Below are 25,965 nucleotides of genomic sequence, written 5' to 3' on the forward strand. Positions count from 1 at the left end.
TATAGCCTAGCTGTGAGGGAGTCTTGTGTGATTTTTTGTAATGTTTTTAAGTAATTTTTATTAATGAACTTTTTAATAAATATAAATTTTTAATTATCTACATATTGAAATGTGTTGGTACCACCAAAGTCCAATTGCCTAAAAAAAAAACAACTTTTTTTCAAGTATGAGTATTGGGGATGCAAGTACCTAGAAAGAATTTTTATAAATTTATTAGGACAATTTGTTTCTGACAATAGAACATACTCATGTATGTCTATTTGGAAGTGCTCTTCTGCATATCTTTACCATTAGCAAAATCAACGCGTTTTATATAGATGAAGGCATAATATAACCGATCCAAGTCTGTGGTATTGGCCTTGTCTTCATACCACTTCTTTATTGACATTTGACATTCTTCCATGGGCACTGTGTATGATAAAAAGGTAAAATTAATAATGCATGTTTTGCATGTATTGAAAACTATTGGCTGCTTACGAAGTTCTTTTATAATAATTGTCACCTTTATTTCATCAATAAGGCACTGATTGTCGACTATCATTTTGGATAATATTATGCTATTATAGAGTACAAATCCATAACAAAGATACCAAAATCACAAATAAAATATTATCCAACTAAATTGAAAATACAAAACTGCAGTTATCACATTGTCAACTCACTCTCCTTGCTCTTTTTGGACTGTCCAGAGAGGCGTCTAAAGAAATGACTGCATTCTTCTTCTGTTAAATAGCCAACAAGACGCCTTACCGCAACCCAACCCAAAACATCTGCAACTGAAAAATTATAAACAGATATAAACAGGATTCTACCTAAGCAGTAAGGTATGGTGAGTGGTATGGTAAATAAAAATAACATTCATGATTACAACATTAGGACTATGTGCACACTAGCGTATTTTTAAAGCCCCTAGAGGTTATTATGAGGTTTTTTTTTTTCTGCCCCCAGAAGCTAATGGTGTTATCCTACACCTGGTGAAACGATCATTGGCTGGCACGCTGATGCTCCTGTCCGGTGACGCGCTGCCTGTCGGGATCCGTGCTGTCGGTGCAGGCGCAGGTTCCAGGCGGTGTGCTGGGATCGGGGAGGTGGGATACGGGTGTTCTGCCGAGAAAGTTCCTCTTGGCGGATAAGGATCCCCCTCTATTGCGCAGGCGCAGTGCTTGCGCAGTAGGAGCCGGCGGAAATAGCCGAAGCCGAATAGACCAGAAATCAGCTGTACACGGCGCCTGTAAGAGGGCCCCTCGCGGGCTTGCTTCGCTCGCCACGCTTCGGGCACGGCCTCGCTTCGCTCGGCACTTTTTTATTCTCCCTCTAGGTCCACTTGGATGGTGGGGCTTGAACCTGGACCTAGGGCGCAGGCGCCGTGTACAGCTGATTGAAGTTTTTCAGCTTCGGCTATTTTCGGCGACTCCTAGTCGTTTGTACTGCGCAAGCGCTGCGCCTGCGCAGTACAGGGGGGTCCTTATCCGCCGGGGGGAACTTTCTCGGCAAGACACCGGCAAGTTCGGAAAGGAATTACATGCAAACAGAAGTTTGTATCCAACAGCTTCAAGTTGCTCCTGGGCCGTAACACACCAGCTTCAGCATGCAAGGAAATGAATAAAGCAGCTGGTGATCGCACAAATTATCCATCTTCTTATGCGAGTCCTGATGTCCTTTTGATATGTGACGACCTATTTCCATGATCTGCCTGTCAATGATGGAGTTAACCCTTTGCATCATATGATTACATCGCTTGTTTTCATATCTTTCTGGTAAGCAGATTGATAGCACGTGGGTGTGTTGTGCCTTTCCTTTGCACACTGAAGTTTGGTGGAGGCTTCACGACTTATAGCTTATTGGGCTGCATGGACACAGCTGCTTCTCCCAATGTATTATTTATGCGGGGGTGCCTGCCCATGAATGCAGTGTTCAGGGACACACATCCGCACCCGCACAGATGTTAAATTGGGACCAGCGGCCTATGTCCATCCCGCGTGGGGGAAAAAAGGCTTCACCCTGATGTATGCTTTAGTACTCCTGTGTGAATGATGCCTTGACTGTAGCAGTTATAGTTATTATTGCTATTGCAGTAATATCTGTTGAAGTAGTATTTATTTGGTTGCCGTAAATGTACTTGGTGGCTTATTGTTTTAATTTCAGTATATGTTAATATTAAAATACGCTGCTGTAGTAAATGTAGTTGTTATTGTCGTTATATATGTGGTAGTTATTGTGGTGATAGCTGTGTATGTTGTAGTTGCTATACCTTTTTTAGTTACTTGCTCTAGAAGTAGTTCTTGTAATTTTTACTTGATGTAATTGACATTGCATGTCTCTTCTGCAATAAAGAGCCTAACAGCCTGCCTGCTCACAGTTTTTGAAAGCAGGAATTTATTTCTGCTTTTAATAGTTTTGGGGTTCTGTAATATAGCTTTTTGTTTCTTTTTTTTAGTTAAAAAAAAATAGGTCATACCTACTCTGCGCAATAGTTTTGCACAGACCAGACCTGATCCTCCTCTGTGCCCCAAGGGTTTAAGGAAGGGATGCCCAACCTTTCGAAGAGCGAGGGCCACTTAAGTGACTTAGTAACCAGTCGTAGGCCACAATGAGCGCAGCGGGCTGATACATATGCAGAGTGGGCACTGAAACAGCCTGTTCCACTCTATGGGACCTCCGATCTGATCTGCCCAGATGTAAGGGGATGGATCCTTCAGTTTTTTTTTTTTTTTAAGCAGATCAGTTTAGAGGTAGATGGATGTAAACGGACACAAATCCCCTTTAAGAACTCGCAGGTAATAACAGAAGTCTATGGCTCTGTGCAGGTAACCTGCAGGAGCACAGCGCTGCACCTGCTGATCAGTTTGAAAGCAGCCCAGTAACCACTGCACAACAGATATGCCCATATATACACTGTGATTTTAGTATTAAACTTACCTTTAATAACAGTCTTCCATTCAGGTATCGCCGGCTGTTGCTGTCCCAGGCAGAGTGTATTTGGTATCACTCTGCCTGTGACAGGAGGCGGCGCTATACAAGAAGCTCTGCAGCCGCTTGCTTCCTGTACAGCTGGCTCCATTTACAACATTGATGCCCTGGGATGGCGGGTTGGCATCGCCAGTTGGGCATCCTTGGGTTAAGGGCTGTGTTGAAAGTATGTATGTATGTTACAGGTTTCCAGGAGAAAACGATCAGCTTTCATTCATGTTACACACTCTGCAGGAAAGTATCATTTTCTCTTGAATACTTACCAGTGTCTGTATTGTCAGAGCACAATGTAGAGTCCAGATAAAGGAGAAGTAAAGCTGCGGTGATGTAATGTCTGAACATTTCTGGGCCACCTCCAGCTGGACTCCACTTTAAAGCCTGTTTACGCAAAATGACAGCTGTGAAGTGACAGGTTGCCATGGACACCAAATTCACTGTCAGGTTATCACAATGGATTTACTAGGAGTTACCTGGTTTTAGATCCTTCTCAGGCGGCTACCCGAGCAACTCTATTATACCGCTGCGCTTTCCTTTCTCTGCATTTTGGTTGGTTCCTCTGCTTGCCTTTCTGTTGTGCAGGAGCCAATAGAATTGTAGAGAAGATAGGCCTGCTGAGAGTGGAGACCTGTCTCTTCTGCAGCTCCACGGAGGATGAATCAGAGGGGAATACTGTATGTGGGTGGGTAGGGGCCTGTATCAAAGGGCTTGTGTTTTCTTCAAGGGGCCTTAGCATACAAAACTGTGGGAATGCAAATCAGAAGGAGGTCAACATCAAATCAAATGTGAGTGACATCAAATGCGTCTCAAGGATTCTGAATGATCTTAGAAGCATCAAAAGTAGATGTAATCAACACAAGCTCATAGTCCTTCAACACAAACCCTCTATCATCTACTGCCTGTCCTACTCACCGGAGCTCCCTCCAGCCAGAAACAGTTTCCATGACAGAGTTCATGGAGCTGCTCTGTCAGGGCCTGTTCACACTTGCGTCAGCCCTTGTCACCTTACTGTAAAGTGATCCGTAGTGGATCGCTTTTCAGAGGGCAGTTGACAGGTGACTGGGAAGTGTGCATTACACACATTTGCAGGATTACATTCAGTGGTGGTACTGCCCACGGAATGTGACATGGGGTATCATTTTTGCTTCGGCCGCGCCATATGTACAACCCTGTCTGCCTGCTGTTGAAGCCAAGGTGGGCTGTCGAGGGACAGTAAAACCACAGGTCTATTTTTCCTGTCCCCCCAGCCACCCGTGTGAACGAGCCCCAGTGCAGCAGGATTTTATACTGCAGCCAAGTATAGCCATGAACAGCTCAGCTTTTAACCTTTCATTATTTGTGATCAGAGGTCTGGTAATCTTTTAAATCCCTGCAATATATCATTCTGCTGTTTGTTACAAGACCTTGAACGAATTGTCTCTATGGGCAGTTTATTACATATAACAAGACCTTGCTGCTGCTTCTGTGGGAAAATAAACCCCAGCAGTTCCATTTTAAAATCTGACCTATGTTTACAATTTTTACCTTTTTTTTTTTAAGGCCCCTTTCACACTAGGGCGGGAGGTGCGTTGGCGGTAAAGTGCCGCTATTTTTAGCGGCGCTTTATCGTCAATTTTGCGGCGCTATTTGGCCACTAGCGGGAAGCTTTTACTCCCCGCTAGCGGCCAAGAAAGGGTTAAAACCACTGCAAAGCGCTGCTTCAGCAGCGCTATGCCGGCAGGATAGCCGCGCTGCCCGTTCATTTCAAAGGCAGGAGTGGTTTAGGAGCAGTGTATACACCGCTCCAAAGATGCTGCTTGCAGGAGTTTTTTTAACGTCCAGCAGGCACACCGCTCCAGTGTGAAAGCACTCGGGCTTTCACACTGTAGAGACAGGAGCGGCTCTTTACAGGCGCTATGCAGGCACTATTTTTAGCGCTGTAGCCTGTAAAATGCCTCAGTGTGAAAGGGGTCTTAAGGGGTTGTAAAGGTTTATGTTTTTTCACCTTAATGCATCCTATGCATTAAGGTAAAAAAACACCTGTCAGTGACCGGACCCCAAGCCCCCCCCCGTTTTACTTACCTGACCCCTCGAACTTGACCCACGGGGACGCGCTGCCTCTCTGCCTGGGGTTCTCTGCTGTTGATTGGATAGATTGATAGCAGCGCAGCCATTGGCTCCTACTGCTGTCAATCAAATCCAATGACATGAGTGCCAGGGGGCCGGGCAGAGTCCTGCATTCGGCCTCTATGGACGCCAAATGCTGGACTTGGGAGTGCGCCCTGCAAGAGCACTTCTCACAGGGGGTTATCTGCTGTGGGGAGGAGCCGCGAGAGCTGCCGAGGGACCCCAGAAGTTATTTAAAAGAAAAAAAAAAAAACCTTTAGTGTCACTTTAAATGTAGCTAGTATGACTTAGTTTTGTATCCTGTTGGGCCCTCATCAGGTGCTGCAAAGCACTCTTTGTACTAGAAGGCCTCTTTCACATGGGTGGCTGTTAAAAGCATGTTTTGTTATTTTGAAATTCCAAGACTCTGGGCACAGCGATCACTTGCAGTTGTACATTGCGATTAGCAGCGTTTACATGCCGCTGCATTTAGCTGCAGTGGACCATTCTTGCCATTTCTGATGTGCTTCCTGTTGTTTTTCTTTCCTCGTTATCGCTGCTATCTGCAGGTGAAATAGTACACTGCGATTACCTGCGGTTATGTGCAGATAGCTGTGGTAAATCGGTCCTGGACGCAGTCAATTTTTTTTTTTCTAACCGCACAAAACCCCATGTAACGAAACTGTTGCTAAACACAGTGTGTGAATGGGGCCATAGGAAAGCATTGTGTGAGTTTAGGTGTGGTAGATAACTTCATCTATCCGCAGCTAAAAGTTGCATTCTATCTGCCCGTGTGACAGGGGCGTAAGGCTCAGCTTGCCCAAGTTAATAGCAGCATCAATTGGTTTCACCAAATCAGCCACACCCATTATTCAAATTAGCCAAAAACATATTTTTGCAGCAGCATACTAAACACGCTGCTAGTGTATTACCCTGGTAGGCTTTCCCTGGGTTGACATATCCCACCCACAAGGTCCTGGGTGTGGCAGGAAAGTTAGAAGTGGTCTGGTGATATGCGTCATCTGCACACTGACCTGTGAGGAGGTGTATATCAGAGAGAACGAGAAAGGTGGGTAAGTCCGCTTCACTGCGTTCTTAAGTCTTGTCTGTTATCCCATTTTAATAATATAATGGAAGAAGAATGTTTGCTATTATTGGTCTCAGAACATTATTGCCATTATCTTCACAGGTACAAACTTCATCCAGTCTCCACATTAGTATGAATTTTCAGAGCTATTCCTGAGTTAACTATGATCAATAAACCCTACTAAAAAGGAGAAATCAGAAAAATCAGCCTGGACTTTGCCCACAATAGCAAGCTAACACAATTGCTTTATTATCTGTGCTTCCCTGCCCCCGGATCCCTGAGAAATACATGGCACTTCTAGGGATGGGGCAACCCCCAATTCTGCATTTAGTACCTAAGTGGTGAATTGCCAGGCTTGCACACGGTGACACTGAGCGAGGACTGAGTAACTTCAGAAAAACACACACGTATCTATTTACAATACCTGTCTTTATTAGGAACAAAAATATACAGTAAACATGGCTAACAAGATTATTCCATTTTATGCAACAAAGATTACTAACAGTTCATTAAAAAAATAATATACTAAACAACATACCTCTGTAAACCTTATCTAGCTGCTATTATTTGGAGCTTGGCTGACTTTGAAAGGAACAATGTTTCCCCTTTAGGTCTGTGCACTTAAAGTATCGAGAACACAAAAGCTGCCATTGTTGTCTTCTCTTTGGGAAATGTTAGTTACCTGGCTGAATGCTGTCCCTCTGGATTCAATACTTTCAGTCACTAATCCACAATAGGAATAAAGATTGAGCCTGACATCTGACTTGTTTCTCTGACTTTTCGGATCTGCAAATATCAAGTCTGTTCAAAGTAGTCACAACAGCCAGGGAACTGGAATTTTCATTAGATCAACAATGGCAGACTCCAGGTACCCCTCAGACAAGGATAACTTCAAGGGGGGCACAGATGTTTGAGGCATATCCTTATGCAGATTCATGTGTTTTTATTTTGTATGCTGCTTAGACAATTGTAATTTACATTAGTCAATTTCTGGTAATTCACTCAATTTCACTAGGATTTAGTGACATCACTACATCTCAGTGAACACATAACAGGTCCAGTTCTAATATTCATAACAGTTGTTTTTTTTTTTGTTTTTTAACTAAGTAAAATATAAATTACAGGAGAAATCCTGCACAGTACATAACAAACTTTAAAATAAACTTCATTTTGATGAACAATTTGTAGTGAATCATTTAATAGATTCAATCTAAATGAGTTTGTTGCTAGTGAACCACAATTACACTGAGCAGCAAATTACAGCCAGCAACTGCAAATTGTGGTTTGGGCTGGCTATTTGTCCCACAACTATCCACTACAAATACAAACAATGGGGGAAATTAACAAAGAGTGACGCAGGCACTGCGCCACTTCTAAAGGGAAACCCCCCCCCCCCCCCAAAACTAGCAAGTGCTACTGCCAATTAACAAAACAGGCGCAAACCTGTGTTCTATGCTGTTTCTGTACTAGACAGGAATGTAGTTCACAGAGCAAAGCAGTGGTCTGCTGCTCGGACTCCCTCCTTTCTGCCACCCCGCTAAGCCAATAGCAAGAAGGAAGAGGAAAGCTGTTAACCTTGCCTTTGCCAAGGTGAACAGCCAGGCATATCATCATTAAGCAATGCTTATAAAGTGTAAACACTTCACAGGCAGAGAGGATTGTTGGCTGTGAGTAGACCACTTACATGCCATACCCCAGGTCCGAGCTGGCAGGGATCTGTGGCAGTTTTCTATACTGAAAGCTGCCACAATCTCTTTGTTAATTAGTCGCAGAGCCCATGCTAATTTCCATTTCACTCTGAAACTGGCACAGAGAGACCTGAAACAGGTTTGTTGATGTAGCGCACGCCACTCCTGGCTGTTTCCTGCACCAGTTTTTTGGTGCAGGGAGCTTTGTTAATTCCCCACATATGTATAGTGGACAAAGCCATGCAAATCATCCATCTATGATCCAGCAGTCAACGCTTGCTCTACATCAGGCACGTCAAACCCAAATACAACAATGGCTTGAATTAAGCAGTAATCATCTTTGAGGGCGAAATTATTAATATTATACAGGATTTATATAATAACAACAACGCAGCCCTTAAAGATTATTACTGCTTAATCTGAGCCACTGTTGTATTTGGGTTTGATGTGCCTGATCTAGAGGAAGAGTTGACTGCTGGATGGTAGAGGAGAGATTTGCATGGCTCTATCCACTATTCATATGTGAGGAATTAACAAAACTTCTTGCACCATAACTGATGCAGGAGACTGTCAGGAGTGGCATGCGTCACATCAACAAGCCTGTTCCAGGCATTGTCTCTACTGAAGACCAGAGAGAAAGACCTTAAAATACAGGCAATCATTTTTCTAATAAAAAATGATCCTCTACAATTGTTGAAAATTTAAAAAAAGCATCACTGACTGTAATACCCCCATCCTCTCTGGTGCTGCCCCCCCCCCCACGACAAGTTGTCCTCCATGGACAGTGTCATTCCACTCAGAAGACTGAGCGCAGGGTACCATAGTGATGCCATCTCAGGGGGCAATTCCATGAAGCCCTGCCCTCACAATATGTTCTCATGACATCAGAGCCACTCTCTGCATCATTGAGGGCCAACCACTGCTTGGAAAATGACTGTGAACATCACATGATCAGCCTGATAGCTTTGGAAAAAGTGAAGTATAAAAAAATGATTTAAAGCATAAAACTGGGGGTTGGGGGTGACAGCCTAAAGACCTAAGTGAGGCTTTAAAATATTTTTTGAAACTACTAACCTACAAAATTACATATGAAAATACAGCCTTTATTAACTTTAGAACAGTGGGACTTTATTCAATTTAAATTCTTAAAGTACTAAAGGATGCAAAGAAGGACCAAGAGGGCTGTGTTCCCTATTAACACTGGTTTGATATGCCCGCTTTACATGAACTTATTTAAAGCACAGAAACAAGCTCATATTGCAGAACCATTTATCAACAGGTATAGAAACCATAGCTACATGTACACTTTTCTAGAAGATGGCTTTTTGGGACCTTTTTTTCACCTCACAACTGAATGGTTAGCAGATCTCATTCCCCTCCAACCTTACTTCACAGAAGCCATGGGTTTTTATATCTTGCATCAATTATGAGCAAAAGCCTGAAACAGATGTATGCAAGATAGTATAAAGGACTACAATATTAGGCTGTGCTATAAACCATTCTGAATGTGGAGTTAGCCCAGAGGAAGAACAAAATGATTTGCTCCGATCTGGCTACTGAGGAATAAAGTTCTAGTTTTTTAAATTTCCATTTTCCAAATGTACTATTTTGTTTTTGGACAGAGTGAGGAAGGGTTGGAACCTCAGTCTGGGTTTTTGTTTGTGCAGTCAGGCCTAAGGGGATTCCAGGCTTTCACAGTCAGTGAGTGATCAGTAATTGCTGTGAATAGCACTGACAATACAAACTTTTCATAGGGGTTCTGAAAATCTTCACTTGTCCCTCCAATGTGCAGGAAAAGCAGACTGGGCTGCCCAATGTTGTTTGAAGAGGTGAAAGATTAAGAGGTCCAAACTATAGTCAACTTAAAAAGTGCATAATGTGGCACAGATATATATTTAAGGCTCCTTCAACACGAGGCAGATCCATTTCAGCGTAGTCCGCCAGCTCAGTGGGAGATCTCTCCGTTGATCTCCACTGAGCCGGTGACAGGTCCATATCTGCACCGCTGATTCCTATGGGGAGATTGGACGAAAACGGACAGCATGTCCGTTTTCATCAGATCTCATCCGATCCGCCAGGACGGATGGCGAACATATCGCCATATGTCTGATTTTAGCGGAGCGGATCGGATGTCAGCGGACATGGTCACCACTGACATCCGTCGCTCCATAGACCTGCATAGTCCGTTCAAGTCCACCTAAAAAACTGACAGGCAGGCCTAAACGGTCCGCCCGTGTGAAAGGGGCCTTACAGGGATAAAGAAAGAGGACACAAAACTTCTCGTATATGACTGGCTATTGTAGCTTTTGGACCTCATGTATCTAAATGTCTGAAACAAGATCTATATTACCCATAACAACCCTTCATAAAAGAAAAGTGCCTATTGTCCACGGCCACTAGATTACGGACTATGTGCTCTCAGTATAAGTTGAAAATAAAAGAAATGATCATGAACCATTTAAATAAATCAGCCGCACTGCATGTGGATTGGTGACGGGTGCAATTTATGGAAATCACAAGATAAGGTATACAATGTATGTCTGTATCTGGTGTGAACACAGCAAAGTCTTTCTACACAATGGTCACCTGACTTCAACTAGAACATTGATTTTCCATATTTCACTTCCCCTGAAGCCCAATTTCAGTTTAAGTTTGTTATTTAAAGGGGCATCAAAATAAACTGTGTACAAAGTCTTACAGTTTGTTGTCTTTAGAAGTAGAAAAGTCCTTCCCCTGCCAGCATGTTGCAGCGTGCCACTCTTGCTCTCTGTGTGGAAGCATTGGTCTTTCTGCAAAGGTCAAACCATACCCCTTGCTAAGTCAGACCTATAGCTCTGCAATCAGTAAAGCTCACATTCCCTTCTGTTTTATAAGCTGTAACTCACTACAGAGAGACCACTGCTTTCTGAGATAAAGCAAAGGTTCCCAGAGGTAGCATGCTGGTAAAGGACAGGTTCCCCCGCACAGGCTATGGCTGCATCCCAAAAAAAAAACAAAAAAAAAAAACAGAAATTGGCAAGACATTGAATAGTTGGGCTTTAAATTGTATCTAAAGTTACAACTTTAACCAGTTTCAGATGGGTAGGGGATGGGTTGGAAAAGTTAAAACCCCAGTAAACTTGATTTTCCACCTTTTCTTAATGGGAAGATTACCCTTCATTTCCGGTCATTCACACACAAAAATGTTTTGACCTAAGGTACACTTTAGGTAGTTCTGTATGGAGGAGATCAGTGAACACATCACACCCAGGCTTTCCAGCCAGGGAAGAGTCGGCTCAGGTTCTTTGGATCCATGGCTTGCTGGATGAGAAGATTTACTTGTCCTTCGACATTCAGCACTGTCCCCTCTTCAACCCCCTTCAGTTTCTCCTGGAGTCGAAGGAGGACACGTTCTGCCACTTTATTGAAGCTCTGTGAATCACTGCTAGAAAACAAAATAAATAAAAAATAAAATATAGCAAAAAAAAAAAAAAAGAAGATATATACAAATATAGCAATCCACCACTGACTGTGTAAGTATATTTATTGTGGGTCTCTTCACTCCAGCGGCAACTGGCATACAAGCTTAAAACAACTCTCAGGTAAACCTAGAGATGTACATGGCAAACAAAAGTTTACTCAGTCTACTTATCAGCAAAAAAACGAATTACACGGTCTAATGAATTGCATTACAAATAGAGGTTTTAGTTGCACAACACCTGCTAACATATGTGGAAGCTGCGCTGCCTTGTCAAGGCCTCTCTGTATAGTATGATCCTAACTTCTAGGCTATGAGAGCCTCCATGCTGAAGCACATACACCAATGAGTAATTGAAGAGCATGTATGCTTTTATAAGCTAGCTATAAATTGGGGTGGTTGCCATTTTTGTTAGGCTTGTTGGATTTGGCACATGGACACATTGGAAACCTTCAGCTACCATTGAAGGCGTATAATATTCTATTTAGTGTGCCCTTGATGGCTGCCTCACCATCTGCCCCAACAGCAGATAAAGTGCTTTGAGTGCCAGCGAGAAATGCACTAAAGAAAAATAAATGATTTATAAATTCTAACCTTGTGGTAACAGTTTGGTCCTTTTTTTTGTTCCAACATGACTGTGCCCATATGCACAAAGCCAGTTCCACACACACGACTAGTTTAGTGTGGAGGAACTTGAGTAACCTGTAAAGAGCCCCGACCTCAACCCTACTGTACACTTTTAGGGCAAATTCACACCACATGCAGTCCAGTGTGTTTTTTTTTGCATCAAAAACGCATGGATAGTAGGTTATATGGTGTTCAATAGCATAGTTCACACCAGTGCAGTCAGTTTCGGTGCAGTCAGTTTCGGTGCGTTCCAGTTCCAGGAAAAAAAAAAAAAAAGTAGAACATGGTGCATTTATTCTGCACTAATCTGTACTGGAACGCGGTAAAACTCATCTGGGACACACCAAAAACACACTGGAACATAAATGTCCTTATTTAACGCGAAGAACAAAGGGAGAAAAAAAAGCAATGGAACGCATCAAAAACGCGCATGCAGAAAAGCATCCGGAACGCAACCGGACTGCGTTTATATTTTGTGAGCTGGCCTTTAGGATGAATTATAATGCTACAATGTACCTTTTGTTATTGATCTACCCTTGAAAAGAGCTTTTCTGAAAAATGTTCGATAAAGAATTACAAAAAAAAAAAAAAAGAAAAAAAAAAGAGAATGTTGATTGCGAGCCAGCATCATTACCTCACCTAACAAATACTCTTTTGGCTGAACAGGCACAAATTTCCACAGACACGCTCCAAAATCTTGTGGAAAGCCTTCCCATAAGAATAGAGACTGTTACAGACAGAAAGGGGGCAAAATCAAAATCTTTAGTTCTATAATAGAATGTGCTTGTCATGAATATTGGAATAGTGACTGATGCATAATGCTGGGACAGATACTGTTAGGAGATGCTGATATAAATTCCAACACCTGTCTGTCTATTGTCTGCTAAAATGTGTATTGTAAATAAGTTTACTATGGGATCTAAGAGTCATTAGATCCCCATTGTTATTTGTGTTAATTAACTCTGCTAATGTGTGAAGAAGAGTCTATGTCGATTGTGATAATGTTGATTGCATTTTCTGAACTACAAGACGGCCAGTCTGGCCTAACGGTCATGTCTGAGTCATCTAGGCTGTCTAAAGGGATTAGTTAATTAGCTCATGTTAGTTAGATTAATTAGGTTACAGCTGTATTGTTAGAGTATTTCCACTTTGAGTGTATAAAAGCCTGTATTTTGGCAAATAAAGAGAGTCCTGGTTGAACTTACATACAGCCTGCCTGGTGTTTGTTCTGAGCTATCACAACTGGGTTAGAACGGCACAGAGCTGTAGTTCTAATCCCGGAGCATTGGATGACCGAAACATCAGACGTTGCAATCTGATTCAATAGCTGCAGAGGAGTGTCGGGAGAGTGGAATCGAGCGAGCAAGGGGCTCGTTACAGTGCTACAACATTAAGTTAAGTGTTCATAAACACTTGTTCATTTAGTCATGCAGGGGTCTCCAAACTATGGCCCTCCAGTTGTTCAGGAACTACAATTCCCATCATACCTAGTCATGTCTGTGAATGTCAGAGTTTTACAATGCCTCATAAGATGTGTAGTGCCGCAACAGCTGGAGGACAATAAAGACCCATGGCTCACTCATCCAGTTAGCTCTGATTTTCTAGACGTTAAATTCCAGTGTTCTAGAAGAACTGGTCATCAGTCAAATGTTCTCTCTCTCACCAATCCTCTTGCTATACTCTTATAACACCCTTTTTATATATTCCCTACCCTTTTCATACCTTCCCCCTATAATTTCTCTCTTCTATTCTTGTATCAAATAGAAAAAACATCAAAACAAGTATGTTTCTTGCACAAGCAGTTCTGTTACCCCATTTCTCTTTCACATTTTTAAAGTATGCATAGTGTGTATTACTTGAAAATGCATAAACATTCTATACTTTGTATTCTTTTGAAACTAAAAAAGTGAGAGGAAATTCCTACTAAGTGAGGGACATCTCTGGTAGTCACCAGAACTAGTGCCTCCATTGGAAGTTTTTGCCTCTATTCCTGTTCTGGTGACCACTCGAAATTTGGGATTTTCTTTTGTTGAGAACAAATATAGAGGCTGAATCTTCCCAATGGGGACACAGACAGCAATTAAAACCCAGTGGTCTAATACCTCTCTACTCCATCTAAAACAAAAAGTTTTATTTCAGTTATATTTTAATAAAATTCTATTGGCCTAGTTTCACCATAAGATAAGATGGCAATACCAAGTGTTTCTGTTACATTCTGGGTCCTCAGCAAGTGTAGCATTAAGTTCGGCTTCATCCTGCTGCAGGTAAAGAGCTTTCAGAGGATTCATAGTCCAGTCAAAGAGAGGGTCATAAAGCAGCACCTGCCCAACCAAAGTACATGATATATTACATACAGAAAAACTATTTACAACTACACTTATCTCTGTAATATATAAGTAGTAAACCAGAAAACAACACACAGTAAAATGACAGATTCCAAAGGAACTTGTGATGAGAACACACAAAAGTCCATATTAACATTAATTTTCAATATGTAGTAACAGAATAAAGGAAGCAGTACTCAAACATGGCAACCACTGAGAAATCAGATGTCTTTCTTCCAACACAGGTTAGAAAATATAAGTATATATTGTAAAGGCAGATATGGACAATGCTTTTCTCTTCTGCTCGTTTGGCACACAGGCTTCACATACTGTATGGCCAGGGTAGTTATTTCCAATCAAAATTGCATAAGATGCAAACTAGTTGTTCAGGTCTTCAGTTTTTTTTACCAAGACATTGCAGCAGTGCACCAGTCTATCCCACTTCCTTTTCTGTTGTTTTCCAGTCTATTCAACTTCCTTTTCAGTTGTTCACCAGTCTATCCCACTTCCTTTTCTGTTGTTCACCAGTCTATCCCACTGCCTTTTTGTACTGCCCCAGTTAATACCATTGCCTTTTTGTATTGCACTAATTCATCCCACACTCTTTTCTAGCGTGTACTGATCAATCCCAGTTCCTTTTTTTGTAAAGCACCAGTCTGTCTCATTTCCTTTTCTGTTTTTCACAAGTATTTCCCACTTCCTTTTCTGTTGATTACCAGTCTATCCCACTTGATTTTATGTTGTTTACTAGTCTATCCCACATCTTTTTCTGTTGTTCACCAGTCTATCCCACTTTCTTTTCTGTTGGTTACCAGTCCATACCACTTCTTTTTTTGTTGTTCACCAGTCTGTCCCACTGCCTCTTTGTAGTGCCCCAGTTAATCCCACTCCTTTTCCTGTAGTGCACCAGTCACTCATGCTGTGTTGGTAATATTGTGATTTTAAAACCCCTTTTACTTATCTGTATGTGATAAATAGGAGGCTTTCCAACACAGACCCTTCATGGCCCCTGTTGTTCCATAGCTATATAAAGTCTGATTTTGAATACTGTTTGAACCAAGATGTTTCCGCAAGCCACACACTAGATTAAATCCTGTCTAGAAAGTATGAGCCTCCTTGGCGATTCAGTACTTTCTGGACAGCATTAACCGTTCACAGACTGATTTCCCTTGGTGCCAGAAATTGCTCTTTAACTAAGGCAGCTATTATTTACCAGCAGCCCATCACAGCAGGCAAGGACTTGCAGTTTCTAAATAACAGAAAAGCCTTTGATGGCCCCTGCCTCCTGTTCGGAAAGAATCAAAATGCAGGCTCACCTCAACAATGGTCAGCAGAGCATCTTGAGAGCTTCTCATCACTTCCATTGTCTTCTCACAGCATCTAGGAAGAGACACAACATATTCAACACTCTCAGAACACAGCTAAAAAGGGTAGAGAACTTTTTTTTGTCTGGAGTTGGACTTTAAAGTGTACCTAAAGCTAAACTTTTTTTTTTATGGTGTAGTGAGGGCTTTGAACCCCTGTCAGTTTTTTTTTTTATTGCTGTCTGTGTCTCCACTAGGGAGTCTCACTTTCTACATGTCCTGGGGACCATTATTATTGGAACTAAAAGTGAAGCAAAAATTCATAATTTTGAGCTGTCACCGGAAAGTCAGAAATGAATCCATCTGTTGGGTTTACAGGACAGGAAACAAAGTGAATTCTCCCAAGGGGAACATAAACAGCAATAAAAAACTGAGAGGGACTTTGCTTCTACCCACTCTATACAAAATAAACTTTTTATTTTTTATTTAAAGAGTAACTCAACTTTTGTTGAGAAAAAAACAAAAACACTCCCCTCTGGGTGAGCTATGTACATTACAAGGATTTTAACAAACTCTGTTGCAGATTCCTACCTTTTGTTATCCTGAAGAAATCCCTGTGCGTGTGTCCAGGTGGGAAAGTGAATCTAATGGGAGTGGTTTCATAATTCTCATATAGCTGTGCACCTGCAGGGCTCTAATGAGGAAAGCTGCTGGGCCTGCATCCCTTTAGACATGATTTCCTATTGGAAGTATCTCACCAAAAATGACATGAATGCCTGAAATCTGACTTGTATCTTACTGCAGACTTCTGGGAAAATCAGTGAGCCAATCACAAAAGCAGGAAGTTACATATCGGGGTGGCGTTCTGTAGACATGTGTACAGAACACCTCCAGGTAGACATATTGCATTGCATTTCAGAAAATTACAGAGCTGCAGTTTGAAAAGGAAAGGTAATTTTTAATAACATTTCATTACAATATGACTTGTGTCACAATTGTATATGCTATATTATTTTTTCTTTATTTGCAATTTTTTTCCCCACTAAAGAGTTACCCTTTAAAATTATTATTGTTTTGCAAATAAACATTTAATACAGGGTGCATCCATTACACAGCACGATAGGTTTTCTAAGTAATAAACAGAAGAGGTTTGCTTTTAGATCATCAATCTCTGACACTCTATAGGGCCTTGACCGAACAGAACAGGAATGTAAAAGAGAGGGAATGAGTCACTTCTGTTGTAGACGCTCTTAGAATTCCGTTGAGCCTCCGCAACGTGATTGTTGGCGTTTGCGACAGATTCACGTACCTGTCAGAAGAATTCCCCTCTCTGAGTTCTGTACTTAAGTTTGAGTCTGTTTGTACTATACAATCTTTTAAAACTACCAACACCTAGGTGGTACAAAGGTTTGTCCACGTAAAAACTGATTGGATAGTTTAGGTAGATCCTCATATTACATAATTTTGGTAAATCTAAAGGACACTGTACAAAGATTGTATAGACTGCAACAAGCAGGGTAAGTTTAATATATGATAAAATGTTTAAAAATGTATTTTTATTTCTGAACATAATGAAAACAAACAAATCCTTACAATTATCCTTGGAGCTCAATTGAACCTTCAGTTTATTCAGCTAAATATATTCCAGGTGCATTAAACAAAAGTTATGCAAAGTATTACAGTTAATTTTCTTTTTCCAATTCTTTATTTGTAATTTTAACATACAGACAGGTGGCATCGGTACTCATTTTCTTTGTAAAGAAGCCACAGTGTAGAGTAGAGTGAAAAAGCCAGCCCATGGTAGGCATGGTAAAGAGTGGGACAATTGCAGTGCTCTGACATGGCCCCTTGCCGTGTCAGAGCCAGAGCACATTGGCACGTTATGTCAGACTTATCTTTGCCCAGTCTTCTTCCAGATTTGGATTCTTACGGCATCCTCACTGGGCCAGCTGGGATGGGATGACATAACTCCTGTGCATACACAGTCATGACGAAACTTTACAATGAACTGCACGTGGACATAAAGGGGGGGGGGTTTACTAAAACTGGGGTGTGCAATATCTGGTGGCCCTCTTCATAGAAACCAAATCAGCCTCCAGTTTTTTTGTCAAAGCTTAATTGAACAAGCTGAAGTTAGAAGCCGATTGGCTACCATTCAGAGCTGCACCAGATTTTTCACTCTCCAGTTTTAGTAAATCATCCCCAAATAGTCTCTTCTATCACAAAAAAAAGCCTACTTGTCAGCATTTATTAAAGTCCAGTTTAGTTCTGCTTTAAATCTGTGGCTAAAATCAATCAAAATAGTGGCTGCTTACATCATGAAAAAGTGACTATCCAGACTCCTGTGGAAATAGTGACAGGGTCACTTTAATGGTCAGAATAAACATGTAAAAATATATTAATATTCATTTATAAGTTTTATTTTTTATACAAATATTTACAAAATAATAGTATAAAAGTTTGCTTTTTAGGCTCGGTTCACATATGAACCGCATGCGGCTCACAGCAGGGGTCCGATGCGTGCTGGTTCACCGTTTCAGGTCCGATTTCAGCCCAAACTTTGGGCTGAATTCGGACCTGAAAAGGACCAAAAGACACACCGGATGCAAAACGCACCAGACCCGCTGCGGAGACATGTGAACTGGCTCCATAGAGAGCCGGACAAAATCTCCTGCTATTGCAAATTGGATGCGTGGATCCCACATCCAGGTCACAATGGTGTGAACCCAGCCTTATATTTTGAGGTCATATTAAGAAGTTTTTGGTGTTTCTGCATGAAAAAAACAGCAGTTCAAACCACTTTTGTTGTGCCTGTCTTTAACCAAATCAATGTGTTTTTCACATTTCGCTTGTAGTATATTTACAATATACAGGTAATTAGAAAGATGGAGACAAGCCTACCTTCTGAAAACACCCTCCACTCCAGTAATACCCATCCCATCCACAATATCACGCGTTAGGCGAAAAGGTACAGTCTCCGGGGTGGGGAGGATTTTGCCTTGTTCAAAAGCAACACCTAAAAAACAGAAAAGTATTGCTACTTTCAAATATATATTACAGGAATGGAGAGTAAATCTCTTTAATTGTGCCACAGGCAGCAATAAAAACACACAATCCAAAACTAATATAAAAAACAAAAAACTTTAATGCAGACCTGTTTAATGCAGTCACTGCAGAATCAAAGAGGTATGCAATGAGTCTTCCTGTGGCAGCTCAGCGCTATCACAGTAGAAGAAGAAGCCGGTCACTTCTACAGCAGTGGCGTCATGGGCAGAACTCTAACTTTGTCCCTTTTGGCACACTAGGGGTGGTTCCCTATGTGGGGACACCCCTGAGATGTGTGAGTAAAACAAGACAACTTAATTAGGTAGTTGGGTAGATATCCTCCCTAAATATAAGTAATGAATGTCGGTTGTGAATGTTAAGCTGGATACACACTATACAATTTTCTGTAGATTTTCTCCTTCAGATTTACCAAAACCATACAATATGAGGTCAAACCTTAAGAGTTTCAATTTGTATGCAATCAGGCAAGCCCTTGCACTACATGGTTTTGGTAAATCTAAAGGAAATCAGACAACAAAAGTTGTATAGTGTGTGTATGGGGTATTAGATATGACCCCAACTTGCCTTGAAAATTCCCGCTTTTTAACAGGTTGATGTATCACCAGTAGATGGCCTCCTTAAGACTTCCCTGGTAGAGTAATGAGATGAGGCGGATGTTCTTCCCCTTTAAAAGCCAGAGGAATGAAGGACCTTACGAAGCACATGGTCACGTGGGCGAAACGCATTGACGTAGGCAGCGCCAACGGGCCCCAGCGTCTGCCCATGCTGGCAGCGAAACAAACGCTGCCCCAACCTACTCATTCAGCATGACAGTAATGCTCTGACAGAGCCCGTCAACAAGGATTGATCTCGGTTTAGCGAGTCTATGGATACTGAGACCGGGAATACTGCAGCTGGGAGGCACGGGATCTGAGAGCGGACATGCTGCAGCGAGCTGGAGCAGTGAGAGCCCTTGGGCAGATCTAAAGTTCCCTATCACATTAGTGTCAGTAACACTGTTGAAGTTTACCTTGCAGGACTGTATGCACGGTCTGTTTCCCAATCTGTATTCGATATGCTCTGCTACGCTTCTTTGTATTCACTGCTGCTTAGTTTATGCTGTCGCTAATCAGTCTGTTGCAAGCACACCCTCTCCCTCTATAGCTTTAGAACAGCACTGGACTTGGCTTATGGCGTGCAAAAACTTCTGGACTGTTGATCTCAGCACACTGCCACACTATATACCCTAGTCATTCAGCAGCATCTCGCATTACTGGGCATAAATTAACTCAGATGAACAGTGCCCGCTGCATGACAGGGATGTATTATTGTAGTGCAAACAGGATGAGTACCTTTCATCGTACTCCAGTTTGAGCATTAACTGTTGATGGACATCTTCTATGCAAAGTGGCAGGTCCAGCCTGTGTCTACCATTCAGTGAGCAGGATGGTTGTCAATCCCTTTGTTTCCATGGAGAGGTACCATGCTAGTTTACCACACTACTAGTCCATCTTCCTAATTAGAGACAGCCTGGCCAGTGTTCGCCTTTCCCCTGGCTACACACCCATGTTCAGGTGGATCTATAGGATTCTGCTGATCACCATTCAGTGTCAGAGATGCCTCTCAAGCCCAGTCTTGGCATGTAGGCCTTGATCCACCGGCCGGTATGATCTAGCCTTGTCTATTCATTTGTCCCAGCATTGCTGTGTGGGTAACCGTTGGTGTGCATGTGTGGTTGTCTGGGCCCTGTTGTGTGTATCTTTTAGTGTGACAACATTGTCCACATTGATTTTAATCTTGGTGTTTGGAGGGTTTAGGGCCATTTCATTTGGCTGTTTTTTTTCTGCCACGTTTTGTAATTCAATAAAGTTTTTTTCTAATTAGCTATACCGCAGGTGGTCCTCATTCACAACTACTTGGGTGGCACTCCCTATTGCTTTTTGGTTACATGTGACCAGTTGTTGAGGTACCCCACCTTAAGGGTGAGTCGGTGACTGGTGGGAACTTTGGCCCTTGGTTTTTATATTAAACTCCCACCCCCAAGTGAAAGCAGCAACAATTCCATTCCTCTAACAATGATCTGCCTACAGAGCATTCAATATACTTTTGTTATTATACCAAGTCACATCTTTCCAGAGTATCAACAAGAATCATTCTTGAATTTTATGGAGTACCTCTAACCTCATCATTAGCACAATATCATATTGGACAATGTCTGTGCAGCTCACATTACACCATCTACAGGAGATGGAATGATTGGGCTCCCCTCACACTGTGATTTTTCATCAGTTTTGCAAATTTACATAATATACATCTTCAACACCCAGAAATGCTCCTTATTTCTTCCTAAAACACAGCTACAGCCCCACTGTGCCAAGGAATGCATGAAACTGAAAGCCCCAATCGCTTTACCCTTGTTAAAAAAAATAACAAAACAAAAAAAAAAGACCCTCACCCAGGTCAATGTGTACAAGTTCTGATGTCTCTTCATCTATCAGGATGTTCTGGACGTGTCTGTCTCCAAGTCCTACAATGTAACCAACTGACAAAAAAATAAAAAAAAAAAAATGATTACATAAAACGGGTATCTCCAGCCTTTTTAAAGAAATAAAGATATGCATGGTATGTGACCAGTGCAAAATAAACAATATATTTCAATGTGAATGGATCTTTAAAGGGTACCTGCATGAAAACCTAAATTTGTATAACTATCTCATATAAGTTGTAGGGATATTTTTATTTTACTACTTGCTCCATCACACCCTAAACTCTCTCTCCCCCCCCAAAAAAAAAAAAAAAAAAAATGATTATTATATATATATAATGCACGAGTGAATGTTGGAGCAACTTGAATTCCCAAAGAATATAAATGGTAAAACATATATAAATTAAATACGTGTTGTCAAGCAAGTGCACAGCGAAAGAAATATAAAAAAAATGAAGTAAACACCAAAATATCAAAAATTCTAATATTGTAATCTAGATATATGTCTTGCAAGCTACCAATGAAACGTGTCCAAAGAATGTTTTAAATGTAAGAGAACCAATCCATAGCTGCTAAGCATAAAGCATATTCACACTCCCATAATCTATGTATAAAATATTAAAAATGAACAAATGCAGCGCTATGTGATATATCACTAACTCATGTGAAAAAATATATATAATTTCTGTGGGCAATGCACGAGTGAATGTTGGAGCAACTTGAATTCCCAAAGAATATAAATGGTAAAACATATATAAATTAAATGCTTGTTGTCAAGCAAGTGCACAGCGAAAGAAATATAAAAAAAAAATGAAGAAAACACCAAAATATCAAAAATTCTTAATTTCAGCAAGTCCACAGTGAGAAAAAAAAAATATATATATATATATATATATATATATTTTTTTTTCAAAATTTATTTTCAGCAAGTCCACAGGGAAAAAAATATATCATATAAGCAAGCAACTGCCCAGTAAAAGAAATATAAAAATATTGAAGTAAACATCAAAATAGCAAAAATTCTTAATTTCAGCAAGTCCACAGTGAAAAAAAAAAATAAATAATGTCCCATAAAGTGACTCTGTGATGATGATCCAAATAATATCAACCGTGACTTCACAAACGTGCTCCTACTCGTGTGACTGTGCTCACCTCCAGTTGTGTGAGCGCACAATTAAGTTTGGTCCACAACAGCAGCTGAACCACCTCTGGGCTCCAAGTAGCAGAATTTGCAGGCTCCCCCAGGTGTAATCCAAAGTTGGTATCCTCAATTTAAAATACAAAAGAGGCCAAATAGTGCATTATCGTTTAAATATAGACATTTATTGTAGGTAAACATCAGGGTACATACAATACATTTCTATATTTAAATGATAATGCACAATAAGAATTTGTGATATTTTGAGGTTTACTTCAATTTTTTTTATATTTCTTTCACTGTGCACTTGCTTGACAACAAGCATTTAATTTATATATTTTTTACCATTTATATTGTTTGGGAATTCAAGTTGCTCCAACATTCACTCGTGTATTGCCCACAGAAATTATATATATTTTTTCACATGAGTGAGTGATATATCACATAGCGCTGCATTTGTTCATTTTTAATATTTTATACACAGATTATGGAAGTGTGAATATGCTTAGCAGCTGTGGATTGGTTCTCTTACGTTTAAAACATTCTTTGGACACATTTCATTGGTAGCTTGCAAGACATATATCTAGATTACAATATTTGAAGGCTTCCCTTTGCTCAAATACCGCAGCAGAGCTGCACATGCCAATCCGTACAAACTGGCCCTGTATGGTTGCAGGGTGACGTCACTTTCGCAAATGGCCTCTCATGGAAAACTGGTAGCAGATCTGAAGTACAGTTGTTGCCCTCTCGCTTTCCCCATTTATACCCTCATATCACCCTGATATCAGTCGTGGAATATTGCAGCTGACTGACCCTTCCAGTACGGCTGTAGCACAATATTTGCATGAACCAAACATACAATTTTCATGAGAATCAGAAAAGGCGATGCTGATGAGGAGTTTGTGAAATTCTATTGAATCCCTGAAATAACTATAAACAATTATACAGCCCCACAGTTTAACACACATAAATGTTAGAGATCACATACAGTCTTGTGTGTTACATGATCAATCTCTCAGTGACATGCAGTATACTGGAATTTACTGTACAGCCAAATTACATTTTTCCTTTCATATATCTGTAAATTTTCAGACTGGAACTTATGTATATAAAATTCCAAAATAGAAAGCCTCTGTGTTATCCTTGGTAACCAGTTACTCTTATTAATTGAAAGTGTAATTAAAGGCAAAACTTCTTTTTTATTTTGGGCGTACGGAAGGGTAAACCTAGTACACACTAATAGTTTATTTGGTTCAACTCAGCAAGCTGAACGAAAAAAAAATAAGACATGTTAGTACGGCAATCTCCCCCGCTGAGCTTTTGTGTTCTGACAGAGGGGACGGCCCCCACGTGCATGGGGAAAATGCCTTTCAATATGGACTGGTTTCTCTGGAAATACACATTTTCCTTTTCAGAAACTTCTGATACAGCACATGAACCAGGAGAATACTGGTCCAGTTCTCATCCACCCATGTGACCTCATGTATCAAAGTGTCAGTGCTAATAACTGTCCTCATTTCCACATTGCTGGCAAACATATTTAACCCATGCAAATTACAACTTGAATGTAAACATTTGAATCTCATTAGTAGCTATGAGAAAATAACTATTGTATGTATCACTATGTATCTAATGTATGAAGCATCCAGTTAGAATTACTACAATTCTAATGCATGAAAGATCTAGTAGGGGGTATTTACCATAAACCACAGACAAGTAGTGCATGTAGGACCAGTATTAAGCCTGGGCATTATCCAGCTTGAGAGGCCTTAGCCTGGATGCCCCTAATGCTAGTTATACCAGTGAAGGAGGCCTATTAACTGTAAATTTATTAAATCTTTGTATTCCTGCCAACTAAGAAGAAAATACAATATTAGAGCTAGGATGTAAGTAACACACACCAATGGATGATGTGGCAACACTACGTGTATAAGCCAAACGCTTCTCAAACCAAACTGCTGGATCTAAGAACTTCTCCATGCAGAAGTAGCGGAACACTGGATGGAAATGTTCACAAATGTCCAGGAAAACTTGGTACTTATCTTCAAACCGTCCTCTCTGAACTTCCTAGAAATTAGAAAACAAGGTTACTGATTTGAGGAAAACTACAGTCAGAGCCCATTCACACAGGGGCAACTTTGGATCCGACTTCAAGTCGCCCCAAGTTGCCCCTAGTCGCCTCAAGTCGCACTGCATGAAAAAAATCAATGTAAGTGAATGGATCCGTCTTAATGTACACTAATGCAGTCGCTCCGACTTCAGAAAAGGTTCCTGTACTACTTCAATCTGACTTCTAGGTGACTTGTACCCATTGATTTCAATGGAAGTCGCCTCCAAGTCGGATGCCCGTTCATAGTGAGGCAACTTTACAGGAAAAAGAAAATAAGTTACCCAGGAAGAGCGACCGCAATATGCCAGCGCCGAGCTGGCTCGCTCTTCGGGAAAGGAAAAATGTGTTTTTTCCTTTCCCAATGAGCAACAAGCAATACTGACATGTGTTTGGTATGAATCATGAAGGGGAACTCCACGCCACATTTTAAATGAAAAACCAGCATGGGTTCACCTCCAAGAGCACTCCAGGCTCTTAGGTCTGGTATGGATTTTAAGGGGAACCCCCTATGAAGAAAAACCGGCGTGGGGGTCCCCCCAAAATCCATACCAGACCCTTAACCGAGCACGCAGCCTGGCCGGTCAGGAAAGGGGGTGGGGACGAGCGAGCGCGACCCCCCCTCCTGAACCGTACACCAGGCTGCATGCCCTCAACATGGGGGATGGGTGCTTTGGAGAAGGGGGGCGCCCTGCGGCCCCCCCGCCCCAAAGCACCTTGTCCCCATGTTGATGAGGACAAGGGCCTCTTCCCGACAACCCTGGCCATGGGGTACATCGTACCCCTACCCATTCACCTGGGGGAAAAAAAGTGTCAATAAAAAAAACACACTACACAGGTTTTTAAAGTAATTTATTAGCCAGCTCCGGGGGTCTTCTTCCGACTTCGGGGGTCTCTTCCGACTTCCCTGCTCTCTCCGGCCTCTTCTCCCGGTGTCCGGTTCTTCTGCCGGGCTCCTCTGCTAACTTCTGCTCTCTTGCCGCTCTTTTTCTAGCGGTGGCCCGGTCTTCTTCCCTCTTCTCTTCTTCCGATGTTGACACGACGCTCTCTCCCGCTGTAATGCCGTGTACGCAGTGCGCAATGACTTATATAGGCATGGGGCGTGGTCACCGGGTGATGTCACCCGGTGACCCCGTTCCTTATGATGTCACAGTCCCATCATGCCCTGGGACTGTGACGTCATAAGGGGTGGGGTCACCGGGTGACATCACTCGGTGACCACACCCCATGCCTATACAAGTCGTTGCTTACCGCGTACACGGCATTACAGCGGGAGAGAGCATTGTGTTAACATCAGAAGAAGAGAAAAGGGAAGAAGACGATAGAGAAGACCGGGCTACCGCTAGCAAAAGAGCGGCAAAAAAGCAGGAGATAGCGGAGGAGACCGGCAGAAGAACCGGAGAGCGGGAGAAGAACCAGACACCGGGAGAAGAGGCCGGAGATAGCGGAGAAGAGGCCGGAGAGACCCCCTAAGTCGGAAGAAGACCCCCGGAGCTGCCTAATAAATTACTTTAAAAACCTGCGTAGTGTTTTTTTTATTGACACTTTTTTTTCCCCAAGGTGAATGGGTATGGGTACGATGTACCCCATACTCATTCACATAGGGTGGGGGAGCCGGGGGCCCCCTTATTATAGGGGGCTCCCGGATTCC

At 41.7% G+C, this 25,965-nt stretch overlaps 1 protein-coding gene and 1 long non-coding RNA gene across 3 annotated transcripts in view; both read right to left on the bottom strand.

Annotated features, from left to right (window-relative positions):
• Positions 1–284: 284 nt before the first annotated feature.
• LOC141129806 (uncharacterized) lies at positions 285–4,060 on the bottom strand. Its single transcript, XR_012241874.1, has 4 exons — positions 3,441–4,060; positions 3,234–3,348; positions 663–776; positions 285–408 (listed from the first exon to the last, which is right to left on the bottom strand). It is a non-coding gene; the product is annotated as an uncharacterized lncRNA (long non-coding RNA).
• Positions 4,061–8,353: 4,293 nt separating this feature from the next.
• ATM (ATM serine/threonine kinase) overlaps positions 8,354–25,965 on the bottom strand; it is a 283,336-nt gene continuing 265,724 nt past the window's right edge. For both annotated transcript variants that reach the window (XM_073613497.1, XM_073613498.1), the window contains exons 58-63: positions 24,109–24,274; positions 21,040–21,126; positions 18,441–18,555; positions 15,552–15,615; positions 14,108–14,232; positions 8,354–11,251 (exon numbers count right to left, since the gene is read on the bottom strand). In XM_073613497.1, coding sequence (XP_073469598.1) covers positions 11,068–11,251; positions 14,108–14,232; positions 15,552–15,615; positions 18,441–18,555; positions 21,040–21,126; positions 24,109–24,274 — 741 coding nt within the window. In that variant the 3' untranslated portion in view covers positions 8,354–11,067. The remainder of the gene's footprint in view (positions 11,252–14,107; positions 14,233–15,551; positions 15,616–18,440; positions 18,556–21,039; positions 21,127–24,108; positions 24,275–25,965) is intronic.

The sequence above is a fragment of the Aquarana catesbeiana genome, linkage group LG02 (assembly GCF_042186555.1).
Source record: "Aquarana catesbeiana isolate 2022-GZ linkage group LG02, ASM4218655v1, whole genome shotgun sequence".
NCBI classification, from domain to species: Eukaryota; Metazoa; Chordata; class Amphibia; order Anura; family Ranidae; genus Aquarana; species Aquarana catesbeiana.